Source organism: Sarcophilus harrisii, chromosome 3 (genome assembly GCF_902635505.1).
Source record: "Sarcophilus harrisii chromosome 3, mSarHar1.11, whole genome shotgun sequence".
In the NCBI taxonomy this organism is placed as follows: Eukaryota; Metazoa; Chordata; class Mammalia; order Dasyuromorphia; family Dasyuridae; genus Sarcophilus; species Sarcophilus harrisii.
The window spans coordinates 195429870-195450029 of record NC_045428.1 but is presented as its reverse complement, the minus strand read 5'-3'; the positions used below and the strand labels follow the sequence as shown (position 1 = coordinate 195450029).

General features: G+C 36.4%; 1 protein-coding gene across 2 annotated transcripts in view; it reads right to left on the bottom strand.

The window, feature by feature from the left end:
- RBBP7 (RB binding protein 7, chromatin remodeling factor) overlaps window positions 1–16297 on the bottom strand; it is a 28827-nt gene extending 12530 nt beyond the window's left edge. The window contains exons 1-3 of one of the 2 annotated variants that reach the window (XM_031958945.1): window positions 16075–16297; window positions 9728–9872; window positions 5116–5261 (exon numbers count right to left, since the gene is read on the bottom strand). In XM_031958945.1, the coding sequence (XP_031814805.1) occupies window positions 5116–5261; window positions 9728–9872; window positions 16075–16159 (376 nt within the window). In that variant the 5' untranslated portion in view covers window positions 16160–16297. Of the gene's footprint in view, window positions 1–5115; window positions 5262–9727; window positions 9873–11011; window positions 11372–16074 lie in introns of those variants that run through there. The other variant, XM_031958946.1, reaches the window with a different exon arrangement.
- Between the last annotated feature and the right edge of the window lie 3863 nt (window positions 16298–20160).

Here is a 20160-nt window from a genome sequence, read left to right as displayed (position 1 = left end):
CCAGTTAATTACATTCTGGGATAATGAAATTACTAGCAAATATGATGGCAATCACTTTTGAAAGGTCATAGAGAATACTGGAGAGAAAGTAAAGGGCTAGAGTAGGACAAAGAATGGACCCTGCAAACTACAGGTCAACAAACACAATTGATTCTTGCCATAATTTAAGAATAGTTAGTAAACATCTGGAATAAAAAGAATGTGGTGATAAAAAAAAAAAAAAAAAAAACTATCGCACTTTTGAAGAAAGAACTGAGGGAGTCTGAATCATATTGAAAAAAAGAAAATTTTCAATTTCTTTATTTTTGTGGTATTGGTTTTTTTTTATCTGTATTTTTATTCACTACTTGACTAATATGTAAATGTTTTACATGACTGTATGTGTATAACCTATAAACTACTTATTGTCTGTAGGGGAGAGGGAGAAATTTTGAGTCAAGACTTTAAAAAATGAATGTTAAAATTTGTTTTTACAAAAGATTGGAAAAAATATAAAAAAATAAAAAGATAAAAGAATGTAGTCATCCAAGAGCCAGTACAGCTTCATCAGGAACAAGTCATACATGTTTGATTTCCTTTTATGAGAGTGACTTCTCTGTCCTTCCTTGTCAGTTAACACTTAGAATATTATACAATTTGAGGTGAAAGCTCACCCAGTGTCCAGGATTCTGAAGAGAGGAGGTGTAGGGATGACTAGAATGCAGGTAGCATGGTATGGAGATAGCTGGGAAGCAAAGGTTATAAAATTTAGGAAGTTTGAGAAGATATATTTTGAAATCCCCTAATATAAGGGTAGGAGGTAAGCAAAAGAGGAAGACACAGGATCAGGTGTTGAGCTCCTTAATAAATAAGTTTCAAGTCTGTGGGATATTTATAAGGTTTCACCACAGCAAGGGATATATACGTTAATTCCCTAGATCTATTCTTAAATTCAGTCAGGATTTAGTCCTGTTTCTGGGCATTATAGATGATGTTGCTGTAACTGTTGTATGTCCATCATTCTTGAAGATAACTATGACATAAGGGAGGTGATTGTCACGACAAACAAGTGAAGTGGGATTGTGCAAGGTCATCAGCCTTTTATTCCATTGGAGCCATCTGGTCCAGTGGCAAGACGTAGTTCAGAATGATTGGAGATGGCTCTGGATGCAGTGGCTTTTTTTAAACTAAGGTCTTTTAACAGGTCTTGGTTTGAAGGCAATGCCCAATCAATGAATAAAGTTAGAGAAGAAATGAGGCAGAGAAGGGCCTCTTTTGCCCAGTGAAAATTATATATATTATAGATGATCAAGTTGCTTAATAGCAACTTAATAAGTACTAATGCTAAAATAAAGGGACTGTTATTTCACCAGAATGTCTAAGAATGAAGGCATATTGGCAGTCATCTATTCTCACACTTCTTCTGGACAAGAATATTCTCTACAACAGACCTTAGACAAGGCCCATTAGCTTTTATATGCATCCTTCCAATAAAGGAAAACTCAACAGAGTCCAAGGCATCCCAATCACTTCTGGACAATACTCATCAACAGAAAGCTTACAATTGCTGCTTTGCGACTTCCAACCACTGCTCTTATTTCTACCTTCTGAAAGACAAGTTTGATCCCTGTTTTGTGTAATGGGTCTTCAATTATTTGATGAAAGCTATGATGACCTTTCTTCCATCCTCATCCCCATGTCTATTGCCCAAGTAAAACACCTACCACTTCTTCAAATGATTCTGAAGCAGAACTCCATGACCTTTACCACTATGGCCACCTCTCTCAGAATGCTCTCTAGTTTATCAATATCCTTCCCAACATATAGTGCTCAAATGTGGTCTGAACAAGGCAGAATAAAATGGGACTATCAACTCCTTTAGTCTCTTAATTCAACCCAGAAATGCTTTAACTTTTTATGACACCTTATCACAAACCTACAAATCTTTTTTTTTTTTTTTTTTTTTTTTTTTAAGCATAAACTGCTGTCTAACCATGACTCTTCAACTTCTATTTGCCACGGTGTTTTTTTTTTTTTTAAAAACTCAAGAGTTTAAGTCTTACATGAAAATTGGCTCAATTTGGACTGCTATGCTATTTTTAGAACAGGGTTAATTCTTGACTTGAATACTTGCTAAGTGTAAGACTTGTCTAAGTCCTTACTCTTCTATGTCTTGATTTTCCTAGTTGCAAAATAGGAATGCCATTACTTTTGCCCACTATCTAACAAAGTTGCTTTTGATCAAAGTTCTACTTAAAGTCCTATACAGAATGTCCCAGAAGTTTCAGTACAGTTTTAACCTAGTAAAGTTTTACATTCCTCTTCTTTTTGTTCCTAATAGCATCTAAATCTCCCAAAGTAATTCAATGCTCACTAACTTTTTTTGCTCTGAAATCAGAAAGTAATTACTTTTATAAATTTTAGCATTTTAGAATATATTGTCTTGCAATACTCATTACTTGTTTTGCACACCAGTTCCTTGAGGTCAGAAGTCAATCTTATTTCATATTAATTAGAATATATAACATACTTTTTCCCCAAACCTTATATATGTATGTGTTTATATATACGTACACATGTACCCCCCCCCCCCGACACATATTACAGTTATAATGCCACTTTTATAGATAGAGAAAACAGGTTTGAATCGAATATTAAAAAAACCTTGCAGTAAGCATATCTTTACCATGGCAATGATGTACAATTATTTATTTTTTCTTTCAAACAGACCACGTTTTATTGTCAAGGCCAATGTTAATTATACTACTTCTTTTGCATCCCCTATAGCAGTCTGGCACAGTGATATGTGCCTAATACATTTACTCTAATACTTGCTGAATGAAAAAGATCAAAACATGATGATGGATTGTTATATGTACACCTTTAATCACTTGCCTAAAGGTTCTTCCTCTGTGTGTGCATATTTTGGGACTCTACAGCTTTTGCGGGAAGAGATGACTTCAATGTCTGAAGGACAATTTTGGTTTGATGGCAGAGCAAAGCATGGTTCATCTACATTTTAAGTCTCCTCTCTCTCTCCCTGCAGTACAAGGATACGTAGAGTCAGGGATTTTTGTTAGAGTGAATGTCTAGCACGTGAAAGGTATCAAAGAATACATTTGCCACATAATTCTTAATTACAAACTGATATACAGAAACAGGATGTAAAGAACCTTTTATTGCAACCATCTTTAACTGGGTCCACTGCAATGCTTCTTTATTCATCCAAAGCGTAAGGAATATATTTTACCTTCTTTTTACTGCAATCAATATGATTACATAATTTTGCTGTGCTATAATATCCTGATGTTCTCCAAAGCTAATGTGGTTTATAGTTATTAGTTTAGCATTGTACATTAGTACTAAATGGCTTCATCATTTACATTTGCTTGGGTTTTTGCCCTGTCCTTATAGCTCTCAGTTTTTGTTGCTATTAAGGAACCTGCTTCTAAAAATCTATCACCTCTATAATTCCATGCTTGTAGAAGCCACTGTGAGTTGATAAACATAACTATATATGTACCTTTAAAAAAAAAAAAAAAAAGAAAAAAAAAAGTAAGAATTCAGTTGGAGTTCTTTACTTTTTTTCCCCCAAATAGTTCAGTTTCCTGGCTAAGTGAGATATTGCTTTAGTAAGCAGCTAAGGGATGAAGAGAGGAAACATACTTCAATTATGTCCTTTTAAAGTACACTTCTAAAACAAAAATATCTATGGGAAGAAAAAAGTACACATTGAAGAAGATAATACAAAATCACATCACAAATCATTGTGTATTGAGAAATTTCTTTCAATTAAAATGTAAATTCTTCATTTTTATTATTACAACTCTCACTCTATCAAAAAAGATAAACTTATATAATCTGTAATGGTGAAGAGTGCACCCATGCACAGATTTTAAAAGTGATCTCAATTTAATATTGATATGAGAAAGTGGCTAGAACTTAAAGGCCAGCTATGGGGGGGGAAAAAAAAATCACAAAATAACTTCTATTCAAGTTCCTGATTAATTTTAGGAAAGTAGAGGAAATCAGAGTAAAATTCTCATTTCCATACAGTAACTTCATATAACTTTTCTTGTGGCATAGTATAGTGACGAATTAGTGGTCAGGAAGACCTGAGCTCAGATCTTGCTTCCAACACTTACTATGATGCCAGGTCTTAGTTTAACCATCTAAAAATGGAATTGAATTTAATGATTTCTACAGCTATCATCCTAATTTTCACTATGTCCTCAAAACATTCCATTTGAAAAGATTTTGTCAGAAGAATCCAGGGACAAAACATGTGACTTCCTAAGGAATAACAAGTAATATGTCGACCTGACTTAAAATATCTTAAATGGCTTTACTCTGCTAGAATATACCAAATACAAGATTATTTGGTTTGCTAAGAAATAATAAGACTATCATCACTTTTTCATTCATTTAAAAGCTTTTCTCTGCTGGTACTAGAGCCAAAAACCAAAACCAAATTCTTCATGCACTTTGCCACATTTATTTATTTCCTTTTAAAGTTCTACAACTGCCCTTCACCATTCATCTGATACTGATTCTCCACTGATACTATGCTTCTTTCTGTCTGTCCTATAGATATCAAAAAATATTCTTGTTATTTACTTGGCAATGTTCCCTGAATAGAAGCCTCAGGTGTTTTTCCACTCACATTATGTAAAGACAAGATCCTCTGTATGGGTGCCCGTGTCCCAGCCCTGCTTTTCATCATCAAACTCAGCTCTGTTTTGCTTCACACAGGTTCCAGCTAAAGATTGTTATTTCTTGGAAAATTAGTTATTTTTACTTAATACCAAAATAGAGGATTACAGTAGTACATAAAATAGTGTGATTTTATTTGGAAACAAAGAGAACCTGTCCATATTATTTTAATTCACTTACAATTGTCTAAGCATTAAGTTATATTACATTATCACATCATTATTACCATTCACTATGATGATTATATAAATTCAGAGTCTTCAGTTTATTTTTATGAGTTATTTATTTTTTATGTTTTTATTTATTTTTTATAGTTTTTATGAGTTTATTTATTTTATGAGAGTCTATTTTGACTCTCAAAAGCATGTGCTCAGGAAATAGAAAATCCCTTTAATACCTATGATAAGTTTATAGGATACCTACCTCCTTTTTCACTATCATAATGGGAAGCATCAAACTGTGCATCATCATTAGGAATCTGTACTCGTGCAACGACTAAATGGTTCTGCTCATCAGAAGTATGAGTCCCCAGTACTAGCCAATGAAGGGCATAATCTTTTCCTTCTGGTCTGTTTAAAAAAAAAAAAAAAAAAAAAAAGCAAAGTAAAAATCACAGAAATCCTAGTATCTAATTACTGACAAATGCAATTTAGCTCTAAAAATGGAGGCTAAAGCCATATATATATATGCAAGACTTCCTTTGTCTCCCACAGTGGTATCATACAGAACCTTATGTTAAATTTGCTTCAAGATCAGCAAGAAACCCTGAAAATTCAAGGGAGATAACTCAGTGATGAGAAAACACTGCAGTGATGTGAAGATTTGAGTAATACTGGTGTAAGATTTCACTCCACATAAGATGTTGCGTGGCACAGGTTTCATTTAGAAGCATTTTTTGATGTTGCTAGTACTTAAGGGTACTTCTCTCCCCAAGAAGCAAATCTGTAACATTATATAGTAACAATGTTTGTACAATTGTATTATCTAGAGAAATGTTGCTATTTATGATTACAAAGTAAATTAGTTAACCTGGAACTCTTCCCTTCAAGTTGGACCATCCTATCAAGCACTAATGTTCTCTAAGTGATAGCTGTCAAAAATCTTGATGAGGATAAAAAGCAAAGACGTGCAGGGAACTCAATTACTTCATGCCCCACATCAATGCAGCCACTAGTACTGTCATTAAATGATATGCAATAAACTAAAAAACGATTTGTTGAAATTAAAGTTTTGCTCCAACTTTTAGGTGAAAAAATGCATACAATCTCTCTTATGTTTATAATTTTGGGAGAAAAATATTTAAAGGGAATGACTTCAAAGAGTTAAAGGGCAATATGTGAAAAAGTAGTAATCATGACCCATTTAACAATGGACAACAGAATGCCATTTAGGTAGTTGTTCAGTATTTTAGAAATATAACAAAATATTGGGTTCCTTCAAGAATTAGCTATAAATATTTAGGCTTTTAAACATTTTCCCTGATTTAAGAAAAAAAGATTTCTTCAATATAACACAGATATGAACTTATTTGGCCAATTAATAATAAACTTCTTCTTAAATGCCAAGTCTAACCAATGCAATGCCTGAGAAGTAGAGAACTAAAAAGAATTAACTTCTACTTTCTAAAAAACATTTCCTCTTGGCTTTTCTGTGACTATTCATTAAGGAAAGCTTAAAGTCCAACATTGGACTTTGCAGGTGATTTTTCAAACACTGCATAAAATCTTGAAATATCCAAAGCTCTGATAAAAGATTTCTTTTGTTTTTATGTAATAATGTGGACACTGATGAAATCATGGTTCTTTTATTTAAGAGGTTTTTTTAACCACATAATAGAGAGCATTAGAGAATGGATCTATGATTTCAGTGGTGAAGAAAGTTGTCAGTGAGAAACTTCTATAAAGGTAGCCCAGCAGCTTCTATAAAATTTATACTCTGAACCACATTATAGATTAAAATCCTACAAGGATTATGTCACAAAATTATTTTTTGGTACAACAACACAATAAGGGCTCAAGAAACCCAAATTTCTTAAAAAACCCCAAATCAAATCTAAAGATATACAAAACTATGAAACAGACGACTTAACTTAAAAAATGAACAGAAAGAGGTCCTGTAGCAAGCTCACAGAACTTTGGGCTTTTATTCAAAGGACATGAATTCAAATCCTGCCTCTCACATGATTAACCATGTGACCCAAGAGAAGTTTTTAATTTTTTTGTGTTTCTGGCAGCCCCCCAGGGCTTGTGCTACCTGGCTGTGTTTTGTACTGATAAAGGAAGGATTTCCCTACACTTTTAGCAAACCCAGATATTATTAACAGAACACATAAGTTAAAGAGTTATGTCGAGGAAAAATGTGGAGTTCTAAGAAGTTACCCCTCAAAATATTCTAGGTTTTTTCTATTTTTTCCAAATCCATTACCCTCCATTCCATTAAGTGAAAAACTACCAGTAATGGACCATGAAGCAGGTAAAGAAGAGAATAAAATTATATTAAAATATATTGGAGAACCCATATTTTTAACAAGAATCTTAAAAAATGAAGCATATATCATTAATCATTGATTTCTGAAAATGACTTTGAAAAGTTGATTCTATGTCATTTTAACGATGAATAGAGCAGATAATCTTCACAGAGCATACTCTACTTCTCTGTGTGACTGCAGATCATCCTAACATTGTGGGAATTTACAAGACTTCAAACAAAAATGAAGGTGCCATAAAGTTTCTAACTGGAAGAAGAAAGGGGGTCATCATTCCTTGCTTCACGATTCTTCTCTGCTCCCAACTCCATTTGATATAGCTTATGAAATTAATCGAAAAGCACCAATCCTAAGTGAAACAGACTTTCTTGGCAAACACATTCATTGAAGAGGATAATGAAAAAGTAATAGTTTTTGTTTTAAAATAATTTCCTAGTAACTAAGCCAGGGTAAAAGATATAACCTACCTACTGAATTGCATTTATGAGAATGACGTTAAAAAAAATAAAAACAGATTAAAAGTGATAGCAAAGTATTTTGAACTCTCAGTTCAATCCTTAAAACTTTATGGAGGTATTCAATAGCAAGAAGAGTCCGTAGGGAAAAAATAAGGTTTTTTATATATATATATATATGCTAATTATCTTTATAATTATGCTCCCCCCCCCCATACTAGGAAATGAACCTGGCAAAACTGAAACAGAATATTTGTTAAAATTTAATTTAGCCAAGCACTGAACTAGTAGATATTTTTAGACAGCTATTGTTTTCAAAATTACTCATAAATTAACTAGACTCCTTAGGGCTGGAAAAAAGGTATGAAATTAACCTCTAGTATTATATGTCAATGGGGGTAACAGAAATAGTTCACACAATGTTATCTATCAACCATCCAATCATCTCCTTAATTATCTAAAATGGATAAATAATAACCTCAACAATCTCTTTACTACCAGCAAGCAGATTTTTGCTACTTTGTCAGTTCTGTCTGTAAAGAAAAAACAAGGAACAAGCCGAATGAAATAATTTTTCTATTAGGTTTTAAAACATTAATATAACAACTCATTTATCCACTAGATGGTATACTAGATGGAGTTCTGGGCCTGGAGTCAGGAAGATCTGAATTTAAATCTGGCCTCACTCATTACATTTGTGCCTCTGGACAAGTCACTTTTCAATTTAAAAGGGGATAACAATAGCACTTATCTTCCAAGGTTGTAATAAGGATCTGATGCGATAATATTAGTAAAGTACCTGGGAAATATTAAGTGTTATGTAAATATTGACTATCATTATTATTCTTAGGGAATGGTTATATGAGGATTGACTATATTCAGATGTCTTTCATCCAAACATACTGAATTCTTTCACCAAAACTGCTCCTAAATGTTTACTATTCAAATCTGAAAAATAAAACCACAGGCACTTCCACTTTATCTTTCACAATGAGTCACTTCTACAAGAAATGAGAAAAATAATTCCAAGAGGGAAAGAGCAAGTTATTTGCTAAAGAATATCATAAACTCCTACCAATTAACTGGAAGACAATGAAGACTATCCAGAATTTTCTTATGTAGAATAAACCAATGCAGAACCTGAAAATAATAATCTACTCATCACAATTCACTTTCAAGATTTAATCTCATCTATCCAACAATTTGTTAAAAATACCATGCTATTTAATTCTTTTCTCTGGAACCAATTTTCATGTTTGTACAATATATTCAAGTACAAGATATTCTTAAAATCAAATATGGGTAGGGAGATAAGAAGGAACCACAATCTATGAAGAATCTAAGCTTTATATCACGTTGACATGTTAAACAACCAATTTAAGATATCTGTAAGTAAAAATTAATGGTTAGATTATGAAATACATTATAAGTCTCCTTGGTCTAATTTTAGTCATTTTGATTAAGTACCTAAAACTCTAAACCTATAATACAATTTTATATATATATATATATATATATATATAGTACTTCAGCTTATTTTAGAACTAGCTGAAAAGAACACTCATATGCATTTAAAAGGAAACTAAAAATTCTACTTTAAAATATTCAGTACTGAATTACTTACAAAGGCATTGAACAGCAACCTCTCTTCTTTACTTTTACCTTCACCTTTGTCCTTTTCTTTCTATGCTTCCTACCAAAAAACATCTACCTGGAGTTTTGAAATATTGCCTAAGAAATATTTCCTACAAAAGTATCTTTATTCACACTGTCTTTATACTCTAACCTTAACACCTTTGTCTATTTCTTTCGTAAATTACTTTCATCTTGAAAAAATATGCAATGCTACAGTCTAACTTACTAGGTTTAATATTATACCTTGCCCTCTACAACTCAAAGAAACCATAAGCTCATGAAACAATTCCAATTTATTCTAAAATTTTAGTTAACTCTGCTAACCCCTATTCTTAAAACAAAATACATGCAATTTTTTGCATGAGAAATTAAGAATTACCTTTCCCCTCATGCCAATATCTGTTTTGTAAAAGTAACTTTACTCTTTGTAATTTAATTGAACTGTTTAAAATTTAGTTACCTAGTTACATCAGGAAGCCACTGAACAGTAAGACTGGGCCATTCAAGAGCATGTGTCATAACCAAGTCATACAAAAATGGGGTATTCTTTTTCCAGATTTTATATTCTTCATTGATAACCCGTTCTTCCACTGTATCTTCAAACACTGAAAAGGAGAGAACACTAATTAAAATGTTTAACTGTTCTAGGAATTCAAAGAAGCTAAACCCTCAGAACAGGGAAATATAGATAGAATGTGAGCTTCACCCCCAGCATTTAGCACAATACAAGGTCTACGACAGTTACTTATTGAATGATATATTTAGTCAGTACTAATTTACAGAGATTACTTTATTGGAGAAATGTTTTAAGATTAAAATTTTTTTTTTACCATATCTGTCCTATTCTGGCCCTTTTAGTTCTGCATAATTATTACAGATGAATAGCCCCAAAAACTTTCCTGGCAGTTTTAATATTAAGTAATTTATTTATTACATAAAAGAAGCCAGTATTTTGCAAATATATGGTTTGGCCTCTATGTAAGCAATGATTCAGTGCTAACAATTTCAATAATAATTCAAGGTTAATGATTTCAAGTTTAGTAAAGGCTGAAATCTGCTATTTCATCTTTGGGTCTCAGGAACCTAGCAGTGCAAGATGATCTCTAATTACACAGTAGGGCCCTGATGTTTCGAGAAAGCAGCTTTCTGACAAGATAAGGGGAATCCAGATTTCGGTGACATTTCCATATTTCCCTGCGCTATCCCAAATGAGTGGACACGCACCTCCCTCCCTGACCGTGAGTCAAGGGTTTTTTATTTCCCAATGGGAAGGAGTGGGAGAGAGGAAAATACGGTTGTATTTATAATGATAAGTTTTAAAAACCAAATTTAATTAAACAATACATGCATCTTCCTTCTTTGCTAACCCGCAGGAACAAAATGAAAACTAGGGCACTACGAGATCAGGGGCTGCACCCCAGGCTCAGGAAGGGTGTTAGAGTGCCGCAGGACCAAGGACACAGGAGCAGAAGGACGAGGGTGGGGGCGAGACACGGGGAGCGAGCACTTGTCTATTTCCCAGCCCCTCGGAAGGGCCCAGGGACCTCCGGCCGGTGTCCCCGCCCCGCTTCCCCCCAAAGCCCCCTCCTACTCTCCGCACCTCCGCGAGAACTACTCGCGCCTTTCAGGGGCCGACGCGCTGCCCTCTCCCCCTCCCCTTCCCCGACCCGCGCGTGCACGTGTGCGCGGGCTCCTCCAAGACTAAGCTCTCAGCCCACAGCCTCCCCGCCGCGGCCCCGCTTACTCTCTTTATTCGCCATCTTGGGTCGGGCAGCGCGCCCCGCCGGCCGTCAGGCCCCTCGGGCGCCGTCTCGCTCTCCCCCGCCTAGCCGCGCGACTCCAGCCCGCCGGGGCCCCACCAGCCTGCCGCGTCACCCCGCTCCCAGGACCAGAAGTCCCGGACGCTTCCGCCGCCGCCCGCCTTTCTCCTCCTCCTGCTCCTCGTCCCCCCCACCGTCCCCTGCCTGGCAGTCGGGCCGCGGGGGCAGCTCGGACCCCAATCGCTTCCCTCTTTCTATCCAAACTTGGAACGAGACTTTCAACCCGCGCCTACCAGCCCGCTCCGGTCGCAACTACGCAGGCGCACTACGTGCCCCCAGAGGGCGGGGAAAGGGGCCGAGAAGGGTCAGAGAGCAAATGGCGCCTCTACCGCGTCCAATGACAGGCGGCTCCGAGGCGCGCCTGCGCACTTCAGGGTGGATTTGCCGCGGAGGCGGGGGAGGGGGAGGGGAAAGGGGGGAGAGACGGAGTTTGCCGGGGGTGTGCCGGGGGTGTGCCGAGGGGGCGCTGGCGGGCGATCCCGTCCTTTTCCCCTCCCCTAGCTGTGCGTGAGGGAGATGCTTGCAGGTTGGGGAACGGCCCCTGAGAAGCCGCAAACCCCGAATCTCGTCCCGCGTCGGTAGAGAGAAGGCCCTTTTTGAGTATCTCCTCAGAAATGCGGTTCCCGCCGAGACCCTCCGGCAGGAAAGTTTGCCTGGACTCGCTCGCTGCGGGGCAGGCTTTATTAGCGCACGGTATATGCCGAGCCATTGCGTTTCCAGATTCTGGGGGATGATCCTTAAAGTCCTGCCGACTCGAAGTCTTCGGGGCGTTTGGATCGGACTCCTTTTCGCCTGATGGGGACTCGTCGCCCTCTTTTCCTCCTCCCTGCCCCCTCCACTTGCCCCTCTACCCCCCGGCAACTCGCTTTCCACCTTTTATCTCCAGGACCCTGGATCCTTAAATAAGAGATCTGGACGTGACCTGAGCGGTGCCGGTAATTGTAGGTTTGACGCTTAAGCCCTGGGCTTGGATTGTCAGTAACGAGCATCCTTGCTAGAAGCCGCTTGTTTGGGAGAGGCTTTGTCAAACTAAGAAAAGAGGAAAGCCTTCTGCTTCTGTTACCTTTGCAGCATTGTAAAGTTGCTCAGCCCGGGGCATAAAATGGGCAAAAATGCCATTTCCCTTTGTTATGTAATTTTGGTACTTCTAAAATGTGAGCTTAACTTTTTTTTTTTTTTTTTTTTGCTATCTGATGAAAATTATCAACTTATGGATAAAATAAAATTCAAAGGAAACCAATTATACTGAAATCCAGTTATTATCAACTTTTAAAAGTTCTATTGTGTATCTAATTTATATTTTAATATATTTAACATCTACTGGTCATCCTGCCATCTAGGGGAGGGGGTGGGGGGTAAGAGGTGAAAAATTGGAACAAGAGGTTTGGCAATTGTTAATGCTGTAAAGTTACCCATGCATATATCCTGTAAATAAAAGGCTATTAAATAAAATATATATATATAAAAAAATAAAAACAAAAACAACAAAAAAACTTTTTAAAGTTCACAAACCCCGGGTAAAGAAACTTTTAGACATTTAATTACTCCAAATGTTTTTCGTTGTTGTTGGGTGTTATTATTTTGTCTAACTCAAAAGCAGAGGTTCTAAAACTTTGTATCATGGATCCCACTAGCAATGTGGTGAAGTCTATGAACCCTTTCTCAGATTAATGTCTTTTTTTTTTTTTTTTACTTTTAAAAGATTTTTAAATAGTATTTTATTTTTCGAAATACATGCAAATGTAGTTTTTCAACATTCATCTTTGCAAAACCTTGTGTTCCACATTTTTTCTCTCACTTTCCCGCTTCACCAAGAAAACAAACAATTTGATATAGGTTAAACACGTGCTATTCTTCTAAACATATTTCCACATTTGGTATGCTGTGCAAGAAAAATCAAATTACTATCTTAAAGTAAAATATGTAGGATTATATAGTAAAGTAAGTATATAAAGTATATAAAGTAAAATATGTAAAGAAAATTCTATTAAAACACAAAGTGTTTTGGTATGCTGTGCAAGAAAAGTCAGATTGATATCAACATAAAATATGTAGGATTATAAAGAAAATTCTATTAAAACACAAAGGATTTTTTTTTAAGTTCACAAACTCCCAGTTAACAAAAAATAAGACTTAAAATGATACAATGGAAGAAACAAGTAGAAGGAGTCAGCAGACTTGGGTTCAAAAATTAATGCTTCTGTGTATTTGAATTGTTACTTAATTTCTATAGTTCTCATCTATAAAACGATAGGGTTCAATTCAATGCGAATCTAGTCTTTTTGAGATGTAATTCTATCCTTCTGTATTGGAGTTTCTGTTTCTTTTAAAAAGAACATTAGGGGTGTTCTAGGGGCTTTGTATCCTGTGGCATCCTTTTCTTAAACTTCCCCTCCTCCTTCCAGGGGAGGAAACAGGCATAAGCCCATCTAGGTTATTTGATTCCATTGCGGAGCCTTTTCTGCCGCTGCTGCTGCTCCTAGGAGAGCAGAGTCAAAGATTGGTCAAATGAACACAGCCCCTGCTAGGCTTGAAGAAAAGGAGACCAGGAAGGAGATGTGGGCTATATTTGGGTATGGAGGAAGTGGGCTTTGTAGGTCCTACACAGAGGAAGTGACAGAGTAAAGATGAAACAACACAAAAAGACTAACTGTGGGCCCCATCTGATTCCATGAAAAAGAGTGCCATTGTGGTCGAGATAGCACTGAATTTGGATTAAAATTATCTAGCTCTATAATATACTACTTGTTACTCCCTTTCCTCATTTATCAAATGAGGACTTGGACTGGCAATCTCTTAGGTCCTTTACAGTTTACAAATAGGTGAAAGCAAATCTGCTATTCATGAAAACCTAAGCTTATTCATTCCATAATGTAGAGTGTGTGAGCCTTCACTGGCAAGAGAAGTATTAAAATAACAACAACAATTCTGTGCCTTAAGATTTTCATAATGCTTTTGGTTTCTCAATTCAATAACTATTTCATAAAGGATTTCTATGTACCAGGCTTTGTGCTGGTGCTTTAGGAATAAAAAGGGGGAAAATAAAAAATTGTCTCTATCTTTAAAGAACATACATTATTTTGGGGGAAAGCAACATATACAGACAGGTAAACTTAAGACATGTTAAAAAATTATACTGAGAATGTTCTTAATGTTGAACCTGCCCTGAATTCCTGGTTTAAATCCTATTTGGTCATAGTGAAGGGACCCCGAAACTCTCTAAAACTCCTTCAAGGAGACTTTCTCCTTAAATCCTACCACTGTAAAGACCCCACCCAAGGACACACAGTTTCATTCTATTATCTAGGTGGGGCTGGTTGAGTCCTGGGCTAGAGAATTCCAATCCCATGCAATTGAAGATTTTCTTTTCAATTCTAGTTCAAACTTCACCCACCAGCCTCAATGGGAGGGGGGGAGCAGGTCTTGGCTTGTAGTCAAAAACTTCCTTATAAAAAGGGCAATTTTAAACTTATTTCTTTGCAGAGGTCCTAATATGCCATGCGATGCCATGCTATGCCATGCTAGGTCAAGGAAACCTCTGCTCACTGGAATAATATTCTCTTTCAGTGCTACCCTGTCTTTATCACCCTCATCTATTTCCCTAATGAGACTTTATGCCTCTCTATCAGAATTTCTCTACTAGAAACTTAACTTCTCTGCTGGGACTTTGCCACTAAGGGTTTCAGTCTTTCTATTCATACATAGCAAAGGCTGACTTCCCAATGCCAATAATAAACTTTTTTATCTGTCTAGCTTTTTCGGGTTCGTAAATTCCTTTACGAAGAATTTCCGCCAGAACCGCCAGAAAGGGGGTCCCCAAAATTCCCTACCCATGTGCCAAATCACAAGGGATGCCAAACCTTTCCATTTGGTTCCCTGAACCCCAAACTTGCCCCTAGATCTCATTTAAATCCCTGACCACCAGGAACCCTAATCTCATCATTTGGTTCCCTGACCACCCTAAATCTAGACCTCAACATATTTTGGTTCCCTTACCAGGAACCCCGAAAACTAGACTTCATCAATAGTATATGATCCTTGTGATATAGTCCTGTAATCTCCTTGCTAGTATTTAAAATTTTTTTCCTTCCTTCCTTCTTCTCTCTCTTTCTTCCTCCATGTATTCCTTTATCCTTTGCACTATCCTCCTCCAGAATGCTCCTCCTGGAAGCCTTAATTTAGTTGAATTTCCTTTCAAATTACATACACACAAAATTTATTTATCTCAATATTGGTGTTATATTTTGTTTACATCTAAAAACGCATATCGTTTCCAAATATGAAACAATTAAATCCAATAAAGTAGTTAACACTCATATAGCATTTGTTTTATGCTAAGCACTTTTGCAATCTTGAAATGACCAATTGCCAAACTCCCCACTCATTGGTCTCAAAAATTAGCTGCTTTTATTTCTATTTCTGTCCCAGCTTAGCCAGAACTAAAATCCATAGGAAAAAGTCAGCCCTTCCTCCCTCCCCCTCTTTTTTTTAACTAAAATCTACCTCACAGAACAGACATGACAGACATTTTGTACAAAGATACAAACACAGACAAAGACAAAAATTGGAAGAGAACCATTCCTTCCCTGTGTAAGGCAGTAATATCTCATCAGGTGCACTTTTGGTCCAAAGATTAGGTTTGGACTACTTCTTCCCCTCTCCCTTTGGGGAGAGCATCCAATCTCATGGCTTGAGATCCAATAACAGACAGAATTGATCTCTCTCGACTCGGATCTCCAGGCCCAAAAGGGTCGCCCCCATCTAGCAGTTATCCAGAGCGCTCTTGCTCTGTGCTATTTATCAGGATTTCCTTCTGGCTTACTAGGCAGTACCCCTTAACCTTGGATCACCAAGCCTTGACGATTCCAGAGTCCTCTTCAGCCTAAGGGCAGCCCAAGGACATAGGTAGTGCCAATCCTGGGGAGAACAGCTCCAGTCTCTGAACTGCTTCTTCCTTTTCCCCCTGAATTATGTTTGCATAAATTACCTGATTGGCTACTTGACCTCCAGCTTCTTCTTCTTTGGAGATTTGTGCTCCTATTTGTATTTGAATGCTCCTCTTCATAGTCCATAGTCCACAGAGAGGGAGGCTGAGAGTCTGATCTTAAGGATGTCCTTTATCAGAACCCCAGTCATCTCTCTGGGAAATCACAGATCCCAGATGAGCCCCTCATAAGCTGTGAGGGATGGGAGTTAGACCCTCTTACCCAAAGTGACTACTCAGAGGCATCTTCAGATACAAAGAGGAAGCATTTATTCGATCCTTACAAGGAGAGGCCCAAGCACAGCAGCTGAGCTGATTTAGAGCAGATTTAGAGCCTCTCAGCTCCCATCTCCCAGCATGGTGCCTGGCCTAGTGAGCTGGAAATAGTGAATTAGTTAAATAGCAAAAGATGTGGGTTTATTGGATAGACTGAAAAGGAAGTAACCATTGACTGATGGTCAGCAATGATGTCTACTTCTTGTAGGTCACACAACTTCCTGAACATTAGGCCTCAAAAGAGGCCCATTTGATCTCTTCTGCCCTACTGCCCTCTGAAAATAGGCATCACCTGACTTCCTGAAGCTTAAGCCTAGGGACTGACCCACCCCATCTCATAGACTTTTTGAGAAATCTTCACCTGATCCCATTCACTTCTCAGTTTTGGCTCTTTCTGATTTAGGTATCAACACCACATTTATGTTATGAAAAGAACTCGACTAGGCTCCTTCTTTGTCTATTTTCTCAAATAATTTATATAATATTGGAATTAATCATTTTTTAACTGTTTAGTAGAATTCACTTGTGAATCCATTTGGCCCTGAAGATTTTTTTGGGGAGTTCATTGATGGCTTCTTCAATGAGGTTAAATATTATATTTCCTCTTCTGTTAATTTGATCAATTTATATTTTTGCACATTTGTTTTATTTAGATTGTCAAATTTATTGGTATTCAATTGAGTAAAATAGCTCCCAATTATTGCTTTAATTTCTTTTTCAGTAGTGGTGAATTTGCTCATTTCATTTTTGATATTGGTAATTTTTTTTAATCAAAGTAACCAATAGTTTATTGATTTTTCTCCCTATAAAATCATCTTGGTTTTATTATTTGATGGTTTTCTTACTTTCAGTTTCATTAATCTCTCCTTTGATTTTTCAGGATTTCTAATTTGGTATTTAATTTTTTTTTTAAAGCTTTTTCAGTTGCATGCCCAATTGATTTATCTGCTTTTTCTCTATTTTATTGTAGTAAATATTTAGAGATATAAGTTTTCCCTTAAGTACTGCTTTGACTGCATTTCCTAAGTTTTGATATGTTGTTTCATGGTTGTAATTCTCTTTGATAAAATTATATTGTTTATGTGATTTGTTGTTTTTTTTCCCTTCCCTTTTTACCTTATATTTCTCTTGAGTTTTGTGTTTAAAGACCAAATTATTCTCTTCAGCACTGGTTTTTCCATCAAAAATAATAGAAAATTATATATGAATGTCCATCTTTTCACCTTGAAAGATAATGCTTAGTTTTGCTGGGTAGTTGATTCTTGGCTGAAGTACAAGCTTCTTTGCCCTTTGAAATATTATATGCTACCTCCTTCAATGCTTTAAAGTAGAAGCTGCTAGGTCCTGGGTAATCTTGATTGTGGATCCTAGACATTGGATTTTTTTTCTGGCTGCTTGCAATATTTTCTCTTTGATCTGATAATTCTGGAATTTAGTTACAATAGTCCTTGGAGTTTTCATTTTGGGATCTCTTTCAGGGGGCTATTGGTGGATTCTTTCAATGGCTATTTTCCCTCTTGTCCTAGGATATCAGGGCAGTTTTTCTTGATGATTTCTTAAAAGATGCTGTCCAAGCCCTTTCTTTCATCCTGGTTTTCAGGTTGTCCAATAATAATTCTTAGATTGTCTCTCCTGGATCTGTTTTCCATTTTTTCTAATGAAGTATTTTACATTTTCTTTTTTTTTTCATTTTTAAAATTTTATCTGACTGATTCTTACTGCCTTATTGAGCCATTCACTTTCATTCGTCCAATTCTCATTTTTAGTGAATTATTTTCTTCAGTTAGCTCTTTAAAAATCTCCTTTTGAATTTGTCCAGTTGTACTTTTAGAGGAATTATTTTGTTCATTGAATTTTTTTTTCATTTACAAATTCTAATTTTAAGTAGTTGTTCTTTTTCCATTTCACCAATTCTATTTTTCAAGGAGTTATTTTATTTTTCTATTTCACCAAATATATTTTTAAGAAATGATTTTCTTCAGCATATATATAATATATATATATATATTTTTTTTTTCCATTTCATCAAATATATTTTTAAGGAGTTGTTTTCTTCAGTAAATTTCTGTTTTCTTTTCTAAACTCTTGTGCAAAGCTCTAATTTCCTTTCCCCATTTTTCTTCTAATTCTCTTTTAAGATTCTTATTGAATTCTTCCAAGAGAGCCTTTTGAATTGGAGGTCCTTTGAGGTTTCATTTGGAGACGTTTTGGCTTTAATGTCCTAAGGGTTTGAGTTCTGTTTTTTCCTGTCTCCATAAAGCTATCCATGGTCAGGCTTCTTTTTGCTTTTTTGCTCATCTTTAAATATTGAGGTCTACTCCTAGGATAAAGGGGAAATTGTCCCAAGCCTCCTCTACAGGACTGGCAACAGGAGTTTTATGCTGTTCTGGGGCTGATGCCTCGGGTTTCCTTCCTGAGCTGAGTGGGTGTAACCAGTCCCATCTGTTATGCTGGGGTTAAGAGGTTTTGTTATTTGCCTTCTGTGGTTGGACAATTGGACTGCCGATCCACTGGCTTCTGAGCCAGGAAAGACTAGCCAATGCTACTGCATTTAGGCTAACAGCCTCCCACTAGATTCCCTATATGGGGCCTCCCTGCCTTGCGCCTGTCCTGGACTGCATCCCCTCCTGCCCAATTGAGATGCATTTTTCCTGAAGTCCTTCCAAGATATCTTCTATTAGAAATTTATTACACTCCTGTATTTGTTTGTTTTGTTTCCTGTGACTTCAAAATCCATTCAGAGGCTTGATCTGGTGTTGATTCTAGCCAGGAAGCCAATACCAGCTTAGGTACTCTATGCTATTTTGACTTCTGCACATATTTTTTAAGATTAGATTATTTGGGGGCAGCGAGGTGGTGCAATGGATAAAGTACCAGCCCTGAAGTCAGGAGGACTTGAGTTCAAATCTGGCATCAGACACTTAACACTTCCTGGCTATGGGATCCTGAACAACTCATTTAACCCCAATCGACTCAGCAAAAAAAAAAAAAAAAAAGATTAGATTAGTTTCTGAATAACTTTTAATCTGTCCTTCAATAGCCCCTTGTTAAATGTATGTGTTTCTTGCATCAAGGTCTGAAAAAGCTCCATATAATATTTTCTGCCTTTCTGCTTTTTTTATGGCAAAGTTTAATCCATGGTCAGTTTTTGTGTAGGTGCCATTTAATGCTAAGAAAAAGATAGATTCCTTTCTCTACCCATTCAGTTTTCTCAAAAGTCTAATGGTATCTAATTTTTCTAAAATTTTATTCACTTCCTCACCTTCTTTCTTATTTATATTTTGGTTAGATTTATCTTGTTCTGAGAGAGGAAAGTTGAGATCCCCCATAAGTATAATTTTACTGTCTATTTTTTCCTGTAAGTCATTTAGCTTCTTTAGAAATTTAGATGTTATACCATTTGGTACATACTTGTTTAATACTGATATTACTTCATTGTTTATGGTACTTTTTAGCAAGATTAGATCTATTTTTGCTTTTGCTTTTTTCTGAGTTCATGATTTCTATTCCTACTTTTTTTTTTTTAAATTCAGTTGCAGCATAATAAATTCTGCTCTGGTCTTTTACCTTGTCTGTCTGTGTCTGTCTGTCTGTCTGTCTCTCTCTCTCTCTCTCTCTCTCTCTCTCAATGTGTTTCTTGTAAATAGCATATTGGAGGAATCTAGTTTTTAATCCACTCTGCTATCAGCTTTAATTTTATGGGTGAATTCATCCTATTCACATTCACAGTTATGATTACTAACTGTATATTTCTCTCCATCCTATTCTTTCTTTGTTTATACTTTTCTCCTTATCCCTCTACTCCCTCTCCCT